General features: G+C 41.0%; 1 protein-coding gene across 3 annotated transcripts in view; it reads right to left on the reverse strand.

Annotated features, from left to right (window-relative positions):
- DVL1 (dishevelled segment polarity protein 1) overlaps nt 1-14,350 on the reverse strand; it is a 45,366-nt gene extending 31,016 nt beyond the window's left edge. For all 3 annotated transcript variants that reach the window (XM_066563823.1, XM_066563822.1, XM_066563824.1), the window contains exons 1-2: nt 14,038-14,350; nt 797-866 (exon numbers count right to left, since the gene is read on the reverse strand). In XM_066563823.1, the coding sequence (XP_066419920.1) occupies nt 797-866; nt 14,038-14,207 (240 nt within the window). In that variant the 5' untranslated portion in view covers nt 14,208-14,350. The remainder of the gene's footprint in view (nt 1-796; nt 867-14,037) is intronic.
- Nucleotides 14,351-21,675: the final 7,325 nt, after the last annotated feature.

Consider the following 21,675-nt stretch of genomic DNA (forward strand, 5'->3'; position numbering starts at 1 on the left):
GCTCAAGAAGCATCTCCCAGTCAAAGCCAGTCTGAAAAACACACTGCACTTCTGCTTGCATGCAGGAAACAGCAGGCAATCAATTCTGCACTTGATTTTTTGTGTTATTTCCATGTAATCCTGCCTGCAAGAAGCCAGGCTGGGAAAGGTCAAGCTGCTCAGCAGGCAGCAAATGTCCTTATTCTGTATAACTTCAATGTCTGGGCTGTTAAAATATTTTAAGGGATGAAATAGTTAAAATATTCAAATAAATAGTTAAAATACAAAAATAAATGGTTAAAATATTAAAAAATAGTTAAAATATAAAAAATAGTCAATTTTTAAAAAATAGTTAAAATATTAAAAAAATAGTTTAAATATTTTAAAAATAGTTAAAACATTAAAATAGTTAAAATATAAAAATAATAGTTAAACCATAAAAATAATAGTTAAAATGTTAAAATAATAGTTTAGTTACAATATAAAAATAATAGTTAAAATATTAAAATAATAGTTTACTTAAAATATAAAAATAATAAATAAATATAAAAATAACAGTTAAAATATAAAAATGGTTAAAATATAAAAAATTTGTAAGAAGTGTAAGTTGCAAGATCTTCAACTCCTAAAATCAGCACAGGAATGAAAGAGCTGCTCATTCCATCTGATAATTCCACTTTTGTTCCAACTGTTCAGTTGGAAAAAACTCCTATAAACCTACTTTACTATTATTTCCTTGTGTTCCTTCATCCCAGCAAAAACAGTAAATCAGCTTCCAGTATCGAACACACATTTCCACAGACAAAATCCAACATACCCAGGACACCACTCTTCCATTGAAGCAGGGCAGCTTTGCATTGTCATCTGAGATCTCTTCCTTCACCACCCTGGAAAACAAAATAAAACAACAAAAGGAAGAAAATCAGGAATTTGAAATCACATCAGATCAGAACGGACAATGGTTTTCTCCAATTGTTCAGGAAAAATGCAATTTATTCATTAAAATGTTGGTGCCAGCAGGTGCTCTGCGTTTAAAGAATGAGAGACTCTGAGAATAGAGGAAATAAATCCAAATAAAGGGTAGAACAACAACTTTCCAGACAACCACCCCAAACTGGGAGGCACTAAAATAATTTCAAGAATTTCCCATTTTGGAGTCTCCCCAGAGCCTTGAAATGTCTGATGGGGACTAAAATCCCCCTGTGCTGTGTCAGAGATCACACATTTGTAGCAAAAACAGATTTTTGGCCTCAAATTCACTGCAGAACAGGGCCAGATTTGCTTTCGACAATCTGAAGCCTGAAGTCTCATCAAAATCTGTGGATCCACAAGCACATTTTCCTTTATTTATGTTTTTGTCTTGTTGCTGGGTGAAGAAAAACCACAATAACCACAAAGCAACTCACTGGGATAAAACAGTGGCGTGTTCAGGGGGGTGGTTAGAAGGGAGAAAAGAGCAAATTGATTTTTTTTTTAAATAAAAATAAATAACTCCACCACTAATCCACTAATGCCTGTATTCCCACACATTTTAAGGAATAAACTTTTTTTTTTTCCTCCACATTTATTTGCATTGTTAATGGCTGGCAGGGCAATATTAGGCAATTTCACCCCCCCTTTTTTTTTTTCTATTATTGGAAAGAAAAACATTGTAAAATATTCACTTAATTCCTAAACCATCTGTCCTCCCTTCATCTTTTGGCAGCAGGAATCAGATCATATGATCCCATTCTTGCTTTTAGTCATTTATCCTCAGACTCCAAGGAGCAAACTCCACTAAAAGCAGAAATTCAGGGCTTTAAAAACCCCTAAGAATGCAGAGAAGCTCTCAGACCTGTAATTCTGGAGCTGCAAACCCAGGATTTCAACACCTGGATCTCCATGGACAGACTGGAATTTTGTGTGTTCCCACAGGGAACACTCACTCAGCACAGCTCCAGTGCTGGATCAGCAGAGAAAGGTGCTGCAAGAATTTTATCTGCATGTCTGAAAGGGCAGGATCTGCAGGAAATGACACTCAGGGCATCCCAGGAATCCCAGGTGAGAATTTCTGCACCCAGGAAAAGTCATACACAGAATTTCTGTTCCCAGCAAAAAATATAAACAGAATTTCTGCACCCAACAAAAATCACACCCAGGATATCTACACCCAGCAAAAATCACACACAGAATTTCTGCACCCATAAAAACCATATACAAAATTTCTCCCATATACATATATAATTTCTTTTAATATAATATATATCATAAATATAGATCATAAAATAATAAATCTGCCTTCTTAAACATGGAGTCAAGATTCTCATCTCTTCCCAAAACAGCATGACAAGGAAAAAAGGTGATTTCTCCCAAAAACTTCCTGAGGTGAAGAATATTTTAGTCCAAAACAGCGTGGAGGGGAAAAAAAGTGATTTCTCCCAGAAACCTCATCCTGAGGTGAAAAATATTCCAACCCAAACCAGTATAAGAAGAAAAAAAAGGTGACTTCTCCCAGAAAGCTCTTCCTGAGGTGAAGAATATTCCAGCCCAAAACAGCATGGCAAGGAAAAAAAAGTGATTTTTCACAGAGACTTCATCCTGAGGTGAAGAATATTGGCACTGGATGTGGTCCACCCTGGAGATAAATCCCCAGAGCTCTCAACCTGATTGTTAATGGACACCGTGTTTGAAAATAAGACCAAAGAGCATCTGATAGCAAGGCCCAGAGAGGGAGATGTTTATCCCCTGTCAGAAAAAGGGGTTTTTATTTCCCAGGTCACGTCCTGCCTGTTGGCAGCCCTGCTCCAGCACACACAACCTCCCGTTTAACTGGGGCTGGGCACAGCAAACAAACACCTGGCCACAAAGTTGGAGCAAAAATGACATTTCCAGGTCACAGCAGCTCTGCCTGCCCTGCTCCCGCATCCAGGTTTGCCCCATGGAAAAGGAGTGCACAGCACACCAAAAATTCAGAGATTTTTCTCCAATATTCACAGGCAATAGTCAATATTCTTCATAGACTTGTAATGTCTCCCTCTTTACCACAGAAACATCTCCATGCACAAAACATCTTTTAATTCATCTCTCAAATGCATCTACCAGGTGGAAGGAAGGTAAAAGAACAGAGGGAGAAGAAAATAAAACACCTGGCCACAAAGTCTGAACAAAACTCTGCCTGCCCTGCTCCCACCTCCAGGTTTGCCCCTTGGAAAAAGAGAGCACAGCAAACCAAAAATTTAGAGATTTTTCTTCAATATTCACATAAAATATTCAATATTCTTTACAGACTTGCGGCATCTCCCTCTTTGCTGCAATCCTGAAAAATCTCCTTGCATAAAAAGCTTTTAATTCATCCCTCAAATACATCTACCAGGTGGAAAGAAGGTAAAAGAACAGCGGGAGAAGTAAATAAAACACCTGGCCACAAAATTTAAACAAAGCTCTGCCTGACCAGCTCCCACCTCCACAGGTTTGCCCCTTGGAAAAGGCACACCAATAATTCAGACATTTTTCTCCAATATTCACATATAATATTCAATATTCTTCACAGACTTCTGGCATCTCCCTCTTTGCTGCACTCCATGCACAAAATATCCTTTAATTCATCCATCAAATGCATCTATCAGGTGTAATGAAGGTAAAATAACATAGCCAAGGTCACATCAGAGACAAATCATGAAAAATACCCCACTCTTCACCCAAACACCAGCAAAGCCCCCACATCCATGAATATCTGCACAAAAAACCAAACAAACAAACAAACAAAAAATACCAAAAAACCCAAACAAAAAACCCCCCAAAAAACGAAAAAAAAAAACAACCACCAAAAAAAACAACCAACCAACCAACCAACCAACACCAAAACCAAACCCACAACAAAAACAAACAAAAAACTACAAACCAAAAAGGGGGTGCGGAAATGTGGGGCAGGGGAGGAGGGAGCAGCTCCAGCAGCTCACATCCTCTGCTTTATTTGACTTTGAGGAGATTTCAGCACTAATTAGCAAATTAAACAATCACTGCTGGGAGCAGCCCCTCCTTGCTGTGGCTTCCTGGAATTGTGTGGATGCTCTGGCTCTCCCTGCACAATTTGGGATTTGTGCCTTTCCCAAACCTCTCACCTCACCTCAGCATCCTGAATTTTTCTTTTTTTCCAGACAGGATTTCAGCCTGAAAATCAAGGATTGTTGAGGCTCAGCCTCCCCCTCATATATAATTTTCTTTTTCTCATATACAATTTTCTTTTTCTTATATATATAATTTCTTTTTTCTCATGCATCATTTTCTTTCTGCCAAGAATTCCTGATTCCACACAAACTGGGATGCACCTGATGGCACCTGAACCCGACAAACCTATAATGGCTCTGATTCATCAGCACTGAGTTAATTGGTAATTAAACAATGAGTTTGATAATGCTGCACTCTCATCGTGCATGCCTGGCACAGACTGCATTCTCCACAATTAGCTTGCTGATTTTTCATTGCACTTGGAAAAAGAAATATTTTATTTTAATAATAAAATTCTCCTTTCCTCCAGCACCACAAAGATAGGAAATGCAGGGTTGATTTTTCATTCCACTTGGAAAAATGAGGTTCTGCCTGCAATTATCAGTATTTATATTCATGTATTTATGTAGTTAATTCATGGATTTATAGCCCAGTTATCCTCTGCCACATCTGATCTCCAGCACCACACTCATTGCCCACAGGATTGACTCTTCCCTGGTTTTTCCACCCCACCTTTATTCCTGCAGGGATATTTGGCATGCCAGGGATAATTCCAAATATTTTTGGCATGTCAGGGATAATTAATCCATCACCTTCCAGGGATGCTGTAGAGGTTTTGGCACCTTGGTCCTGCACCAAAGCTCAAATTAAGCTAAGTTTAAGCATATGAATGATACAAGAATGATTGTGTTCTTTAAGCAGAGGATCAGCCCAAATCTGCACTGATTTTAAACATAAAACTTCACTTTTTATGGTTATTCAAGGATAATTCAATTTATTGAGGCTCTGCCCTGTAGCACAGTGCTGCGTCACCTCGAGCTGGGACATTGCACTGCTGGAAAAGTGCAGAACAGCCCTGCTGAAAAGTTCCTTGGAATTCTTTGAAGTTTAAAGACAGAATTTGGAGCAGCAGAAAACCTCCTTACTTGGTGAAGGAAGCCAGGAATTCTGCTCAGGAACACAAATCCAAAAAGAATCCCAAAAAGAGGGAGGGAAGCACAGAGAAACTTTAGCCACCCTCCCAATGCAGGAGGAAATTCTCCTTTCCTCTGAAAATAAAGTCATGTGCTGAATTTACAGGGATAAACACTGGAATAAAATGGGATTTTCAGCAGAAAACCTCCTTGCTTGGTGAGGGGTTTAGGAACACAAATCCAAAAAGAAAGTTGGGAGGGAGGGAAGCACAGAGAGCCTTCAGCCACCTTCCCAATGCAGAAAAAGGAATGAAAATAAAGTAATGTGCTGAATTTACAGGGATAAACAGAGGAATAAAATGGGTTTTTCTTCCTTGTGTGACTCTGCAAAGGGAATTTCCATGTGCAGCAATCCCATTTTGCCTTCTGCATCACACTGCAAGGTCCTGGCAGCCCTCAGCACTGCCACAGGGACTCCTTCCAAAGAATCCCATGTGTTTCGAACCAACTGCTGCTTGGGCTGCCCGCCCAGCCCTGCCTCATCCTCCCCTTTCAGCCCCAAGCCAGAAATCCTGCCCCATTCCCTCCAAATGAAGTATAACGGCTTTTTATAAAATATTTAAAATTAAATATTTTATAAAAATATTTTCTATTTTATATGTAATATATTAAAATATTTTATATTTCATACTTAATTTACTTACTTAAATTTACTTAATAAATATTAAGATATTTTTATAAAATGTTAAAATATTAATGATTGGCTGTCCAAGAGCAGTGGCATGCAGGGAATATAATTTGCTTTTCTGCTCCTTAGGAACAATATTTCAATAGCTGTGCAGTGCTCAGAGTGTGAAAATCCCACTAAAATACAGACTTTCGTGGCATTTAAATTGAGATCTGTAGAGTCTGGTTTGATTGTAGCACCGCTAGACACAACTGTGCATGGTGTTATATCTCACTCCATGCCCAGCTAAACTAGAAAAAACATTATTTTTGCAGAGAAGCCAAGGAAACGGGTGATTTTTAGAATCCTAAAACCTTAACATTTCTTTTCTTCAATTTCTTTTCCTCAATTTCCTCAGAAAGGGTTTGGAATAAAACAAGCAAAGCATTTTAGCCCCACTGAAAATCTCCAGGCTTTTCTCTTAGTTCCCTTTTTCCTCCCTGTATTATTTAGTAAATTATTTATGTGCCTGGATTTCAATCTCCCAGGTGTTAATGAATTTATTCCCAAGGGACACACACATCTCTGCCAGAAAAACAAGAAAAATCTCAGTACAAAGGGACAGGTCACAAAAATCCTGACCTGAACCCACATTCCCAATAAACAATAAATATTAACAAACCCCCATAAAATTAAGCAGTTCTTGAGAACAGCTTAGGGGGAAAAAAAACCAAACCTGTAAAAGCTTTAATGTTTAATGCCCATTTCCAACAGCTGCCTGGGGTTTGGCTTTCCCTAGGGTGCAATTTATGCTCCAAACTCAGGGCAGGACACTGAAAATAAAATAAAAAAGCTCTCAGGGATGAGCAGGGTGGGAATCCAAAGCTCTGCAGGTCCTGAGAGCTCCAAAAAACCGTCCCAGGGCACTTCACTCCTCACACCATGAAAAACTGGGTCCAAAAATAAAAATAAAAAATCAAAAAACCAAAAAAGAAAAACCTCTTGTCTTCATACCAGGTAATAAATTCCACCCACACTGCAAATTCAAAGTATAACTGGACCTACAGGTTGGTTTGGGTATTAAAAGAGAGATTCCCAGCTTGTCATAAAGTCCCATAAATTAAATCCCATAAATGAAGGAACAGGCACTTTTGGGATGGGACTGTGGTGTCTCTTTAAAGATTTGCACCACACTGAGTGAAAAATCTGTGTTTTCACCGCGGGAAAGGTTTTCCAGAAGAGAAATTAAACAAGATTTTGGTAATAAATGCAATTCCCCAGCCCCACCTTCACGTTCAGGCATGGATTTGCTATTCCAAGCTGAACTACAACACATTTTTTCTACTATTTCACTTAGAAAAATTGCATTTCTAGCACAGATTGCAGGATTTTGGTGTCCACAGAACCATGGCCAGCCAACCTCCCTCATTTCAGGAGTGGCAAGGGAAAGGCAGAGATTATTTCATTTATTATTGGGCTCCTGAAGAACTGAGAACACAAAGCTCAGGGACTCACAGGGTACCTGACACAGATTTTTGAGTTCTTTATCATTTGTCCAATTTAGAGGATCCAGAAGGACACAAAAATTCTGTATTTCAGGTGGATCAGAAGCTTTTCCCACCAACTCTTTGTCCCTCATCCAAAAAAAACCACATTTGCCAACAGCTCTTTGAGTCATTTAAGGGAAATAAAAATTACAGAGCTCTAAAACCACAAATCACTCAGCTAAAACTTTTTAAAACTGCCAAGAATGCAGCAAGAAATGGTGCTCCTCCAAAAATTCCTCATGGAAACATCATCCAGGAGCTGGAAAAATCCCCAGGGAGCTTTTTCTGGGAGGGGCCCCATGGAATTCTTCACCTGCCCAGCTCTGCCTGCTTGTTTTCCCACCTCCCACTCCTGAAAAATCATCTCAGCAACCTGAGAGAAACAGCTCAGATAAAAGGGGCTGGGATTTTGTGCATCACAGGGAGAGAAATGAACCTTTTTCCATATGCAAAGGGAGAGCAAAATGCAAAATTGCATTCCAAAGCTGCACCAGCCCAACTGCATTTGACTTCTAAATGAGAATTTGATGGAATTCCAGAATTTGATGGTTTGGGTTGGGAGGGATTTGAAAATTCAACCCAGGGTGTTCCAACCTGGCCTTGGACATTTCCAGGGACGGGGCAGCCACGGATTCTCTGGGAAATCCATCTCAGGGAAAAAATCCCATCCCAAAAATCCCCTCTAAAACTGCCCTCTGTCCCTCCAGAGCTCTATCACCTCACATTCTCAGAAATGTTTATAAACCTGTTATTTGTAGCTTTAAATCCACAATCCAACAGAACTTTGGCCTTAAATTTTCCAGGAATTAATCTGAAAGAAAGTGGGGAAAAAATCAGAAAATCCTCTCAGGAGTTAGAAACCAACTCCTAACTCACCCTTAGGGCAAGGGTGAAAACAGAAAAAAGGCAAAAAATGCTTCTCATGTCCCTCTCCTATTCAAAATTACCCCATTCAGCTCCCAATCCCAATCCCAAACTGGATTCCTACTGCTTAAAATCCCATTTTCTCACTGGTTTTCATCCAAAAAACCAATTTTTAGCTGCAGCTCCAAGTGCAGATTGAAGGGGAGCTCTTGGGCTGATACCAAAGGAATGCTGAAAAAGCCACTCCTTGGACCTAATGATGAAGTTACAGCACAGCAAGAGATCTGGCAGTCAGGATTCCTGGTTTTAACTCCTCTCAGGGGTTGGAAAAAATCAGAAAATCCTCTTAGGAGTTAGAAACCAACTCCTGACTCACCTCAGGGCAAGGGTGAGAACAGGGGTGCTGCACTGAAAAAAAGGGAAAAAATACTTCCCCTGTTTCTTTCCTATTAAAATTTACCCCATCAGCTCCCAAACTGGATTCCTACTGCTTTAAATCTCATGTTCTCTCCGGTTTTCATCCAAAAAACCAATTTTTAGCTGCAGCTCCAAGTGCAGATTGAAAGGGAGCTCTTGGGCTGATACCAAAGGAATGCTGAAAAAGCCACTCCTTGGAGGAGTCCCTGCAGAAGAATAATCAGAGGAGCATTAGTGCACACAATGGAAAGAATGAGGATTTGAACCTCACCCAAAGGGTGCCAGAACAGACACAACTCTGCTCTTCCTCCTGCCCCACTCACAGGAACCACAACAAACAGGAATTTTTATCCAGTTCTGGACAGAAAATGTCTTTAGGATGGTTGTTCTTCACTGAAACTCTGCTGTCCACACTGGAACAGCAAAACCTCAAACCAGAAAATTAAATAAATACATTTACAGAAAATTAAATATGTTTAATTAAATAAACTTACAGAAAATTAAATATGTTTAATTAAATAAATAAATTTACAGAAAATTAAATATGTTTAATTAAATAAATAAATTTACAGAAAATTTAACATCTTTAATTGCCTGGATCCTCCACATTGATCCTTCTGTGCTCCTGCAAGTTACTGATTGTGTTTTATGAGCAAAGCTCTGGAAATATCAAATATTTCAAAGCAGAAAGGGATTCCTGTTGCAGGATCTGTCAGAGATTCCTGATGAACCATTTGGATCCCACACAGCTGTCACTGTTCCACCACCAGAACCCAGGCATCACAAACTGCAGCTTTATTTTTAGATGTGTTCATTAGCTGTCATTTTTTTAATCATCAAAGAATTAACAGAATTCTGTGGGGCAGTAACCTGAGAATCAGCAGTGCCACTGATGGGAAATGGCCTCTGAGCTTTGCCCTCAGGAAAGAATCAGTGGCTGGAATTAATTAAATCAGCTGATGACACAGCCCCTAGTCTAGAAAAACATTCCTCAAATATCACCTCTCCTAAATTTCACTGCTGGTGAATGCTGTCACAGCAGTGAGGCTGTTACAGAACATCCCCGCTTGGTTTTCCAGCAACCAGAATAAAAACAGAAGCTACAAAAGCACTTCCATTTGGACATCTTGCACCTTAAAATCAGCATTATGGTACAGATGGAGGAAGGAGGAAAGCAGAGAAAAGGCAGGGCCATCCCTGTGTGGGTCAGAACTGGCACAGGGGAAGTGGCAGGGCAATACGTTTTAAAAATTATATTAAATTTGAAATTTAATAATTAAAATATTTAATTTATAATGTATAATATAAACTTATAAATATATAATATATATAATATATAATAGATAAAATATATATAATAGATAAAATATATATTATAATTTAATTTAATTATTTAAATTAAATTAATTTAAAATTAAATTAATTTATAATGTAATTTATAATATAATAATTTTATATATCTTTATAGATATAAATTTATTTATTTATAATGTAAATTTATAATTTAATTTATAAATTAAACTGTAAGCAAAGCTCAGATGGGAATGTCACCCTCCCACACCTCCTCCTGCACCTTCCAAGGAGCAAAGAACCCAGGGCTTGAATTCCATTGAATTCCATGCCCCATGCAGGACCCAGCTCCATCCCATCCCATCCCAGCTGGAAAGCATTCAGCACGTGCAGGGTTTGTGAGCACAGGATTTATTCCATTATTTCAGCATCCAGGAAAGGCTGGGCCTTAATTACAACAGCGTGTGCAGAATTGCAAGGAGTCAGCTCCTTCCAATCCTGCAGGAAAACATTTGTTTTCCTAACACAACCACTGCTTTTCACATTGCACAGTGAAAAAAAAATCAGGGATTTCGGGACCAAACCAAATCCCAGCTCGACACCATTGGGGAGGACACCACAGGGACACCCAAAATGTCCCTGAAGCTCCACTTCCAGGCAAGAGCTGCTCTGGAGGAGATTTTCAGGCACAGAAAGGAGAAATTCGAGAGCCACAGCTCTGTTATGGTCTGTGGCAACAGCAGCTGGAATTGCCTGTTTGCAACAATTAAAAGGATGGAGCTATGCCAAAGGAGTTGGGAGGGATTTTGGGATTTTGGTTCTTCCCCCAGAGGGCTCTGGACACTGCCCAGGAGCTCCCAGGGATGGGATTTTGGGATCTCTGGGCTGGATAATCCCTCCTAGTTTAGGATATTCCATGTTTCCACAAAAAGTCTGTTTCCAATCCTGCAGGAAAACATTTCTTTTCCTAACACAACCACTGCTTTTCACATTTCAGTGAAAAAATTCAGGATTTTAGGGACTGCCCTAAATGGACCAAGCCAAATCCCAGCTTGGCACCATTGGGGAGGACACCCAAAATGTCCCTGCAGCTCCACTTCCAGGCAAGAGATTTTCAGGCACAGAAGGGAGAAATTCGAGAGCCACAGCTCTGTTATGGTTTGCGGAAACAGCAGCTGGAATTGCCTGCGTGCAACAATTAAAAGGATGGAGCTGGGCCAAGGGAGTTGGGAGGGATTTGGGGATTTTGGTTTTCCCCCAGAGGGTTCTGGGCACAGCCCCAGGGGATGGTCCCAGCCCCAGGAGCTCCCAGGGTGGGATTTTGGGGTGTCTGGGCTGGATAATCCCTCCCAGCTCAGGATATTCCATGATTCAACAAAAAGTCAGTTTGCAGATAAGATGATGAAAACAAAGCCCATTTTTACTACTAACACTCACTAAGACAGCCAAAATTCAGCTGAATTTTCTTCTGATTTTCCCAAATATTTTGGGTTCAGAGAGGCACAAACACAAAAGGAACAAGACATAGAAAATAAATGCAAACAAAGCTCAGGAGTCCCACATCAGAGTCACTCTGAGCTGTCTCGAGGCCATGGATTGTCACCAAATGCTGTTGATTAAATAATAGAGACTGAATTTCCAGGTCTTGATCCTTGCAGCCCTTCATCTTCCATCAAGTCCATTTCTAAGAATAACAGACAAGTTTCACCTTAATTTTCATACTAATAAGAAAATCCACTCTAGGGTTTGTTACAAACTTTGTTTCCTGGTCAAAGACCATTTCCAAGAAGAACAGACAAATTTCATCCCAATTTTCAGACTAATAACAAAATCCACTCTAGGGTTTGTTACAAACTCTGTTTCCTGGTTAAAAACCAAAACATCCCCGTGTGTTCAAGATGCCTCAGCATAGTTTATATTTCCTACTTGTAAATTTCTGTGGCACTGGGAACCATGCAGCTGCTGCCTGAACAATCCCAACCTCCTTTAGTGAAATCAAACCACAAACATTGAATTTCTACGACAACAACGTGTCCCTGTCACTCGGGGAGGTGAAGGAGGGATATTTACCAATAATCACATTTATTTTGAAAACAAACATTTTGTAGGGTTGCTTCCCCCCTCAAAAAAAAAAAAAGTTTGCACAAGTGAGAAAAACAAGAAGTCAATCCACGAACACTCCTGTGGTTACAAGCCAACACTAACAACTCACCACATCAGAAATCCGTGTCAACAAACAATATCCACATTCCACCAGGGAGAAAAACACAATCAGCATGAAAGGTTCAGGTCTCAGGGATAAAAAAGAGGCTGCACAACACATCCAAGGATGCTTGGGGTGATCTATCTCACCAAACACCAACCCTGCACCTCAACCACGGCGTTGTTTTGGAGTCAGGTCCGCACGAGTTTCCCACAAACCTGCTCCATATTTTTTTTTTTTTTAATTCCTGGCAAGGTATTTAACTGCGCAAAATTGCCTTGCCAGCGACAGATGCGAGTACAAAGAGAAGTGATCTGCTGAATACATTTTGAAAGTTACAGTCTGGCAAACTGTCAAAGGGACTTGCATTGTTTTATTTTTTTCTGGCTGTCGCCAAGCCTGGTGACATAGGACGATGTCAAACCCCTGGCTCAGGCATTCAGCTGCCTCTGGCCACCACAGAGGTCATCTCAAAGTCCAGCCCTGCTTTCGTCCAGCTCAGCTTGTGCCCTTGGAAGAGGGCATTGACCGTCTGTCACCTGTTTGGCCACTGACCATCTTCAGCCGAGGGTTTCACAGCTGCTGGCCCAGCACAGCTCCTGGAGCTGTCTGACCACCAGGTGATTGTCACCTGTTCAAACAGGGACTGTGTGACACCTGTGACACCTCAGGTGGCCACTGACCACCTGACACCTGTGTGGCCAGGGACCATCCAACATCTGTTTGGCCCCAGTGGATTTGACAGTCACGGTCTGAGCACAGCCCCTGAACCTGTCTGACCACTGACCAGTTTGTACCCATTTGACCACTGAGCATTTCATACCCATTTGACCACTGACCACTTCACTCCCGTTTGACCAGGGACCGTCTGACACCTGTCTGACCTCGAGGATTGGACAGCTGTGGTCTGAGCACAGCCCCTGGCACCGTTTGACCCCTGACCACTTGTCAGCCATTAGGACACTGACCATTCCATTTGACCACTGACCATTCCACACCCGTTTGAGCACTGACCCCTTGTCCCCCATTTTTTTGACCACTGACCATTTCACACCCATTTGACCACCAACCAGTCATCACCCATCTGACCACTGACCATTTCACACAAGCTTGGCCACTGACCATTCCACGCCCCTTTGACCACTGACCCCTTCTCCCCCATTTGACATTCATTTGACCACCAATCCTTTGACATTCATTTGACCACTGACCATTTCACACCCGTTTAACCACCGACTCCTTGTCCCCTATTTGACATTCATTTGACCACCGACCTGTTTGACCACCAACCCTTTGACATTCATTTGACCACCAACCACCTATCACCCGTCTGACCACCGACCATTCCACACCCGTTTAACCAATGACCCCTTCTCCCCTATTTGACATTCATTTGACCACTGACTATTTCACCCCCGTTTGACCACTGACCACTCGTCCCCCATTTACCCACCGACCACTTCACACCCGTTCAACCGGGGCCGCCTGTCACCCGTCCGACCCCGAGAATGTGACACCCGTCAGATCTGTGACAGCGGCGGTGGCAGCGCTGCCCGCGGTTCCCCTGCTCTTCCCCGGGACCCCTCGGCGCTCACCCTGGGCCCGCCCGCCCTGCCCGGGCGCTGCGCGGCCTCCCCGGGCGCGGTGACAGCTGCGGCAGCCCGTCCCCGCCGCCCCGGCCCTGGCCCGGCGGCACCGCGGCGGCTCCTGGCGGGCCCGTGGCGCTCCTGAGGGGGCACGGGGGGGTCCCGGGGCACGGCGGGGCGCGATCGCGGTAGCCCCGAGCCCGCGGCCCGGCGCGCCCGCCATGTTCGCGGCGCCGGCGGTGCCGAGCGGGGCCGGGCCGGACCGAGCCCGGCAGGTGCCCCGGGGATGCTGCGAGCCCTGCCCGGCCCGCGGCCCGCAGAACGCAGCGAGGGCCGGGGTCGCGCCCGCAGCGCGGCCGCTCACCCGAAATCCTGGTCCATGGACTTGAAGAAGAACTTGTAGCTGTGCACGGGCCGGTTGCTGAGGACATTTTTGAAATCGGCCAGCGTGACTTTCTCCGGCGGCACGGGCAGCTTCACCAGGTACGGCGTTTCCTCCTCGTCGATGTGGTAAATGATCTTGGTCTCCGCCATGGGCGAGCGCAGCGGGGGCGGCCGGGCCGGGCCTCGGCCGGCGCTCGGCTGCGCTGTCGGCCTTGCCCACAGGAAGGGAGCGCCGGGCTCAGGCTCGGGCTCCCTGCACTGCTCTCTAGCTGCCCGACCCGGGAACGGCAGCGCGCCCGCCCCGCCCGCATCCTCCGGCCGCCCCGCCGGCCTCGCTGCGCCGCCGCCGCCGCGGCGCTGCCCGGGCCGGGGGCGGCGGGCCCGGCCTGAGGGGGAGCGGGGCGGCCCCGGGCAGCGCCCTCCGCCCGCTCCGCGGCCCCCGCTCCGCGCCCGCGGCGCCCGCACACCGCCCCTGCCGGCCCGGCGGCAGCACGGCCCGGGCCACCGGGAGGGTGGGGATGGGATGGAGGGGTGGGGAGGGAAGGGGAAGGGGATGGGGATAGGGTGGGGGTGGGATGGGTATGGGGAGAGGGGAGAGGAAAGGGGAAAGAATGGGATGAGAATAAGAACAGGGATGAGGAGAGGAGAGAGGATGGGATGGGGAAAGGGGATTGGAATGGGGAAAGGGGATGGGAATGGGGATGGGGAGAGGATGGAATGGGAAAGGAAAGGGGATGGGGATAGGAAAAAGGATGGGATGGGGAAGGGGATGGGATGGGATGGGATGGGAAAGGGGTTGGGGATAGGGAAAATGACAGGATGGGAAAGGAAAGGGGATGAGGATAGGGAAAAGGATGGGATGGGGAAACAGGATGGGAATGGGGAAAGGGGAGAGGATGGGATGGGGATGAGGAGAGGGGAAAGGATGGAATGGGAAAAGGGATGGGAATGAGAATTGGGATCAGAAAAGGAAAGAGGATAGAATGGGAAAGGGGATGAGGATGAGAAAAGGGGAGAGGATGGGAGGGGATGGGATGGGAATGAGAAGAGGGAAAAGGATGGGATAGGAAGGGAAGGGAAAGGGGATGGGAATGAGAAAGGGGATGGGGATAAGAATGAGGATGAGAAAATGGGAGACGATGGGAATGGGGATGGGGATAGGGAAGGAAAGTGGATGAGATAAGAGAAAGGGATGAGGATAAGAATGGGGATGGGGATGAGGAAAGGCAAGAAGATGAGAATAAGAATAGGGATGAGGAAAAGGAAGAGGATGGGATGAGGAAAGGAAAATCAGAAAAAAAATCTTTAGTGCCACACAGGTGATATATTTGGAAAGAATTCATCCTTATTTTTATAAAGTCCCCAAAAACAAGAAAATGAAGATTTCAGAGCAGTGTTCTTAGGTCTCAAGGAATCTCCTGCTTATTAAAAAACCCTTTTTCAGTTAAACTCCAAAAATGTGAATTCACTTTTCTGTCCTAGCAGTCTCTGCAAGCACCCCAGTGCTCCTGCATGGGTAGTGCACCAGAATCCATCAGAACCACTGTGCAGGAATGGGAAAGTTCCCTTTGGTGGGATCATAACTCTGGCATGAGCAATATTTTCTGAGTTCTTGCAGCATGAAACTCAGGCAAAACATTAACATTTGCTCCCCTCGGTTGGTATTTAACGACCTCCTGTGTTCCCTAGGTGTCCACCCAGAGCCTGAACCTGCTGAGAGCGCTGTTCTTGCTCCCTGAGCTTTGCTTTCACTGCTGACAGCTGGAAATAATCATTGTCAGATGATTACCCCGGAGCAGACGTGATCAGGCTGGCTCTGTGAGTCACAGAAAGCTCCCCAGAAAGCACAGGAGAGAGGAGAGCACTTTCATGCTGCAGTCAAAGCAGCATCTAATCCAATTAAAGAGAGGACACAGGAGTACAGGATGCAGCCCTGGCCCATCAGGGCTGACACCTCGTGTCTTACAGAGCTCAGGACTTAACACTTCAGCAAAAAAGAAACAAAAGCTCTTGCTAATAGTGCTGTGCTCTCTGTGATAGAGGGAAAAGTCTTGCAGGGCCCTGCAGGGAGCAGAGAGTGTCCTGAGGGATAAAAGCTGCTCACCCTTTTCTTCATTTTCACACACAGGGAATAAGCAAACCCTTTAAAAAAGCCATTTTAAAAAACTCTTTTAGAATTACAGCAATGCTTCTTGCTTGTCTTGGGGAGTTCTCAGAGCGCTTCACACTCTGGGTGCTCAGCAGAGCTTCTGACCTAAACCACTGCCCCAAGATGTTTTTGGTTTAGGGATTCTAAATTTTTACTGGAGAATCTCTAAAACAATTCTTGAACCTCAGGTAGAACACATGACCTTAATGGGAAAAGAACTGAACCCTCCATTCTTGGGCAAACATTTTGCCGATATTTCAAAAATAAATGTGTAGAAAAGATGGGACAAAAGGGAAACCAAAGATCTGGGCACCCACCCAGAGGTGTCCTGGGTGGTTTTCATATCAAAAATTTATCTGTAAAAGAGCAAAATTTCACTTTGAGGAATGTTGGCAAGATTGGCATTGACACAGAAGATGAACTTAAGATGGAAATGATCCCAAAGCAGAGAGAGTTTCAACTTCTCCTGGATCTGGTCTGGAAAATCTGCAAGTATTTTTTTTTTCCCATTTATTCTCCCTCTGTGTGCAGTGTACTTTGGGCAGTCACTGACAATGAAATGGAGACATTAAACACTAGAGGGAAGCAAAAGACTTTGCAGTAACCTCTGCAAAGCTCCCTGGGGCTTAAATGTAATCAACATTTATTTGTGGTTTAGGTCCTCAGAACGTTTTATATCTAAACCTTTTAAAAGATTTAAGTTGAAATATAGAAAAAGTTTAGGATATAAAAATAGTTTAAGATATAAAAATAGTTTAAGATATAAAAAGTAGTTATAAAGCTAACAAGGAGTTTAGAATGCAGAACTGTAGGTTTGTGTGTCATAACATGATTAACTAAGAAATCTTACTCTGTAACATGGGTCTATAAGATGAAATATTTAAGGATTGGATCAAAACCATAAATATCCTTGTTGGCAGTGTTTTATTGGTTAATAAATCTTTATAAGGTCTTGTAACTAAGGGTCTTGAGACCTTCTGAACCATGCTGTGAAGATGTGAGCTGAACTCACCCTTCCTATGTAAAAGATAAGAAAAATAAACTCATCATCAAAAACAACTCCTGCCAAGATCACACACTTTTTTTTTTCCCTCCCGTCTGGGTTTTTTCCCTCGGTCCTGGTCAGTCTGCGAGGCGACGTTCATCGCCAAAGTTTGGGTGCGGACCGTCCAGGGACCGGGGTTTTCGTCAGGCAGGAGGATTTTTTGGAGGCTCCAGGGAACCACGTTCCTGAGGACCAATGATTGCTGGGGTGTAATTTAGCAGTTGTGATCAGAGGGATGGTGAGTTTGTGTGTCATTTGAAGGGGGTGTTAATGGTAGATGAGTGCTGTTTTTTGTGTGCTTTTGTTGGTTTGGGTTTCCTGTAACAATAAATCAACATGTAATGAAAATAGAAAAAGGTTATCATCTTGTGTTAATGTGTGTGTTGTGTTGTATTGCTCTGTATTGCAGGGTGAGCACAGGGTGAACTCTCTCCTCCTTGCTGTGAGACCTGGGCTGGCAGGGATGACACAGTGACCTCTGCCAGCCCATGCTGCCTGTGCCATCACCTGGCACTGATGTGTTTGATGAAAATCCTTTCGCTGGGATTTTTCTCCTGAGAAGCCTCAGAACAGAAATGGAACCAATAACGATCTGCTGGCTGTGGAGTGTGGGCTGGAGATGGTTTAGCAACAGGGGCATCTTGGATTGGTCTCCTGTGCATTGTTTCTACTTGATGACCAATCATGGTCCAGCTGTGTCGGGGCTGTGAGCAGTCCCAGGTTTTTATTATTCATTCCTTTCCAGCTTTCTGATGTCTCCTTGCTCTTTTAGTGTAGTTCTAATATCTCATCTTCTTTTAATATAATAGAGATGATAAAATAATATTTCAGCCTTCTGAAAGGGGGAGTCAAGATTCTCATCTCCTCCCTTGTCCTGGAGGACCCTCAAACACCACCACAATCAGCAGCCGAGCGGGTTTGTGCGAGCCTCTCAGGAACCCTCGGCCGGTCCCGAGTTGGCAGACACCGGGGGGGGGCAGCCCCGACACGGCCAAGAGCGGGGAGACACTCTCTGTGCCCCGAGGGTACTGAGGGCACCTGGGCTGGGGGCAGACACTCTCTGTGTGTGCCCCGAGGGTGCTGAGGGCACCTGGGCTGGGGGGAGACACTCTCTGTGCCCTGAGGGTACTGAGGGCACCTGGGCTGGGGGCAGACACTCTCTGTGCCCCGAGGGTACTGAGGGCACCTGGCCTGGTCGCCTTTGCAGCACAAGAGACACCAGAGACAGCGGTAGAAGATAAAGGGCCGACTCTTAGCAGGGGTTAATCCAAGGTTTTATTAGGACCCCCAAAGGAGGTCCTGCACCTCAGGGGGCTCCTGCCCAGAGCCCCGGGAGATGTGCCAAGGTTACATTTAAAGGGAGATGGAAACCCAAAGTAGATAACACCCTACCAACCATTAAGTGACCCTAAGGGATGGATGCTGGGGGATAGACATATAGGACAGCGTATGGGGCAAGGCTTGGGGGGCTGACTCCCAGCCTCTGGCTGATCACTCGACAACTTGGACTGAAACTTCTGGATGGAGGGGATGGGAGGCTGAGTGAGTGACAGAGAGCCAGGGTGGGGGTTTGGGGATGATCTCATCCCGGGAGAGGGATAACACAGGTAAAGGGAGGGGGGTACAGTTTGGGATAAACCATTTGGGAAAAATTACTTCAAAGTATTACAAAGTATAAAAATGCACTACAGCAGGTTTGGGCAGCACCAAATAAAATGTAATAAAATTCTTTAAAAATAAAAAAAAATTAAAAAAATTAAATAAAATTAAAATAACAAAATTAATTTAAAACAAATGAAGAACAAAATAAAAACTGTAAAGTGCTGTAAAGTGCTGTAAAAGTTCCATAAAAGGTAGTGCCGTAAAGCAAGACCCTCAAACACCACCACAATCACCAGCTTGAGTTGGTCTGGGCAGCACCAAATAAAAAAAAATAAAAAGCTTTAAAAATAGAAAAATTAAAAATAAAAAATAAAATTGAAAAAATTTAAAAAAAGCTTTAAAAAAAGAAAAATTAAAAATAAAAATTAAATAAAAAATAAAATCAGAAAAATAAAATAAACGCTTTAAAAATAGAAAAACTAAAAATAAAAATGAAATAAAAAATAAAATAAATAAAATAAATGCTTTAAAAATAGAAAAATTAAAAATAAAAATTAAATAATAAAAAAATTGGAAAAATAAAAAAACTTTAAAAATAGAAAAATTAAATATAAAAATTAAATAAAAAATAAAATCAGAAAAATAAAATAAATGCTTTAAAAATAGAAAAACTAAAAATAAAAATGAAATAAAAAATAAAATAAATAAAATAAATGCTTTAAAAATAGAAAAATTAAAAATAAAAATTAAATAATAATAAAATTAGAAAAATAAAAAAACCTTTAAAAATAGAAAAATTAAAAAAAAAATTGAATAAAAAATAAAATTAGAAAAAAAAGCTTTAAAAATAGCAAAAATTAAAATAAAAAATAAAAAATAAAATAAAAAAAATAAAAAGCTTTAAAAATAGAAAAATTAAAAATAAAAAAGAAATAAAAAAAATTTTAAAAATGCTTTTAAAAATAGAAAAACTAAAAACAAAAATGAAATAAAAAATAAAAAAAGAAAAAAATGCTTTAAAAATAGAAAAACTAAAAATAAAAATTAAATAAAAAATAAAATAAAATAAATAAAATGAATGCTTTAAAAATAGAAAAATTAAAAATAAAATTTTAATAAAAATAAAATTAGAAGAATAAAATAAAAAGTTTAAAAATACAAAAAATTAAAAAATAAAATTAAAAAGAAATAAAAAACAAAATTAAAAAAATAAAAAGCTTTAAAAATAGAAAAATTAAAAAGAAAAAAGAATTAAAAAATAAAATTAAAAAATAAAATAAATGCTTTAAAAATAGAAAAATAAAAAAAATTAAATAAAAAATAAAATTAGAAAAATAAAAAGCTTTAAAAATAGAAAAAATAAAAATAAAAATTGAATAAAAAATAAAATTAAAAAAATATAAATGCTTTAAAAAAAAGAAAAATTAAAAACAAAAATTAAATAAAAAATAATAGTAAAAAATGCTTTAAAAATAGAAAAATTTTTAAAAATGAAATAGAAACTAAAATTAGAAAAATAAAAAAAGCTTTAAAAATAGAAAAATTAAATATAAAAATAAAATAAAAAAAATTTAAAATTAACATAAAAATATTTAAAAATAAAAAAATTTTAAAAAAATTAAATAAAAAATAAAAATAGAAATATAAAATAAAAAGCTTTAAAAATAGAAAAAATAAAAATTAAATAAAAAAATTAAAAAATATGACAAAAAGCTTTAAAAATAGAAAAATTAAAAATAAAAATTAAATAAAAAATAAAATAAATAAATAAAATAAATGCTTTAAAAAGACAAAAATTAAAAATAAAAATTAAATAATAATAAAATTAGAAAAATAAAATAAAAAGTTAAAAATAGAAAAATTTAAAAATAAAATAAAAAAGAAATAAAAAACAAAATTAAAAAATGAAAAGCTTTAAAAATAGAAAAATGAAAAATAAAAATTAAATAAAAAATAAAATTAAAAAATTAAAATAAATAGCTTTAAAAAAAAGAAAAATTAAAAATAAAAATTAAATAAAAATTAAAATTAGAAAAATAAAATACAATGCTATAAAAATAGAAAAATTAAAAATGAAGTTTAAATAAAAAAATAAAATTAAAAATTAAATAAATAGCTTTAAAAAAATAGAAAAATTAAAAAGAAAAAATTAAATTAAAAATGAAATTAAATAAATAAAATTAATTAAAAAAAAAAGAAAAACAAAATAAAAACCATAAAGTGCTGTAAAGTACCACAAAATTTCCATAAAAGGTAGTACTGTAAAGCGCGACTGTCGCAAAAGGCGCCGTAAAGCGCGACTGTCGTAAAACTGCCGTAAAGCGCGACTATCGTGAAACTGTCGTAAAAGGTGCCGTAAAGCGTGACTGTCGTAAAAGGTGCCGTAAAGCGCGACTGTCGTAAAAGGTGCCGTAAAGCGCGACCGTCGCAAAAGGTGTCGTAAAGCGCGACCGTCGTAAAAGGTGCCGTAAAGCGCGACTGTCGTAAAAGGTGCCGTAAAGCGCGACTGTCGTAAAAGGTGCCGTAAAGCGCGACTGTCGCAAAACTGCCGTAAATCGCCACTGTCGTAAAAGGTGCCGTAAAGCGCGACTGTCGTAAAACTGTCGTAAAAGGTGCCGTAAAGCGCGACTGTCGTAAAAGGTGCCGTAAAGCGCGACTGTCGTAAAAGGTGCCGTAAAGCGCGACTGTCGCAAAAGGTGCCGTAAAGCGCGACTGTCGCAAAAGGTGCCGTAAAGCGCGACTGTCGTAAAAGGTGCCGTAAAGCGCGACTGTCGTAAAACTGTCGTAAAAGGTGCCGTAAAGCGCGACTGTCGTAAAAGGTG

Source organism: Molothrus aeneus, chromosome 21 (genome assembly GCF_037042795.1).
Source record: "Molothrus aeneus isolate 106 chromosome 21, BPBGC_Maene_1.0, whole genome shotgun sequence".
Classification (NCBI taxonomy): Eukaryota; Metazoa; Chordata; class Aves; order Passeriformes; family Icteridae; genus Molothrus; species Molothrus aeneus.